Here is a 1,571-nt window from a genome sequence, read left to right on the forward strand (position 1 = left end):
TGTAGACTCCACCATCCCCTCTACCTATAGTGGGTGTATGGGCATACACCAACTAGAGCAACTCCACTTCTTTCTTTTTTTTTTTTTTTTTTTTTTTAGTTTATCACAAATAAAGAAATCTAAAGAAGTGGTTGGTGTCATTACAAATATAAGTTTAAAATATATTGATAACATTTTAGTGATGAAAAATGTAACTATCTTCTCCCTTAAATGCCTAAATAAGATAGTTGGTTACAATGGTTAGGATGATTCAATTTGTAAGTAAGATTAAATCAAACAAACATGAATGTTGGTTTGATTTTTTTTTTTGGCTAATATGGTAAATCTATTGACTATAGTCTACACAATCAAATTCATTTTCATATTTCTCTTGAAAAAACAGTTTTCATAGAAACAAATATTATTATGATTAAGGATACAAGAAAGAGCCCTCTCTCCAATTAAAATAGAAGCAAATTACACCAATGGTTAAAGACTTGGCCATGGCTGACCCTAATTTCAATTCCTGGATCCGTCTATAAGCTTGGCAACCCCGACAATTACATCAGTCTCGGGGATGACACCATTTACAGCCTCATGTGAAAGGAAATTCTCAGCCCACAAGACAAGATTAGGAGTATTGGATTCTTCTAGAAACTTCAAACCAGCCATCATCTCCCCTGCTTTCACCCATCCCAACAAGCTTCCTAAGGCAATGTCCAAATACCCAATATTCTCCCCTCCAAAATACGCCTTCCCTTTGCTTGATTTCACAAAAGCTTCTTCTAATAAGGCAAACCCTTCTTTCACCTTCTCCAAAGCAGCCGGTTTTTCTTCCTCCGCCGCAATGCGATACTCCATCATAGAAGGGAACAACTGAAGCATGCCAAAGTTAATCAAAATTCAAAAGTAAGTACTAATGAATTAAAAATATTGTACCTTGTCGTCTACATAGGCAACCCAGAAACGGGCAATGGCTCGATGATATGGGTCAGTTGGGAGGATGATCGGACCGGATGTCCATAGCTCGTCGATGTATTGTACTATGATTAGGGATTCGCATATGGGTTTGTCTTCATGGATCAACACTGGCATTTTCTTGTGAACTGGGTTTGATTTCAGAAGAAGCTCACTCTTTGTGCCGAATGTCTCTTTCAGAAATTCATAGTCAATTGATTTGAGATTGAGGGAAATCTGAACCCGGTTTACGTATGGACTTATTGAGAAGCCCAGAAGTTTTACTAATCCTTTTCCTGCCATATGTTGATGTTTTTGGTGTGGTGTGATAAGATTATTGGAAAAGATGGTGTAGATTTTATATTTGCCTTGGCCCTTGGGAAGAAAAAATCTTATCTTAATTTTCAAATAATAGACAAAGCAAAATGTTGAAATAATTCAGAGGAGATAGAACGTCATACATGACGATATATTGCCTTTTTTCTGGATGATTCGATTGAGGTCCAAACTTATATTGGTTATTTGCCTTTTTCTCGATGTTTCGATTCAGGAATAATAATTGGAACTTATATGATTATTTGATTGATTTAATTCAATTAAATAGGTTCATTTATATATATATATATATATATATT

General features: G+C 35.2%; 1 protein-coding gene across 1 annotated transcript; it reads right to left on the reverse strand.

Moving 5' to 3' along the window:
* Nucleotides 1–385: 385 nt before the first annotated feature.
* LOC124936659 (glutathione S-transferase U17-like) lies at nucleotides 386–1,288 on the reverse strand. The gene is made up of 2 exons (XM_047477176.1): nucleotides 919–1,288; nucleotides 386–855 (listed from the first exon to the last, which is right to left on the reverse strand). Exons 1-2 carry the CDS (start codon nucleotides 1,237–1,239, stop codon nucleotides 499–501), a joined length of 678 nt encoding a protein of 225 aa, XP_047333132.1. The 5' UTR covers nucleotides 1,240–1,288; the 3' UTR covers nucleotides 386–498.
* Nucleotides 1,289–1,571: the final 283 nt, after the last annotated feature.

Source organism: Impatiens glandulifera, chromosome 4 (genome assembly GCF_907164915.1).
Source record: "Impatiens glandulifera chromosome 4, dImpGla2.1, whole genome shotgun sequence".
Taxonomy (NCBI): Eukaryota; Viridiplantae; Streptophyta; class Magnoliopsida; order Ericales; family Balsaminaceae; genus Impatiens; species Impatiens glandulifera.

Coding starts and splice junctions, on each gene's coding strand:
- LOC124936659 (XM_047477176.1), bottom strand. CDS start 1,239: ATGGCAGGAAAAGGATTAGTAAAACTTCTGGGCTTCTCAATAAGTCCA. Junction 856..918: donor TTGCCTATGTAGACGACAAG/GTACAATATTTT, acceptor GGCATGCTTCAG/TTGTTCCCTTCTATGATGGA.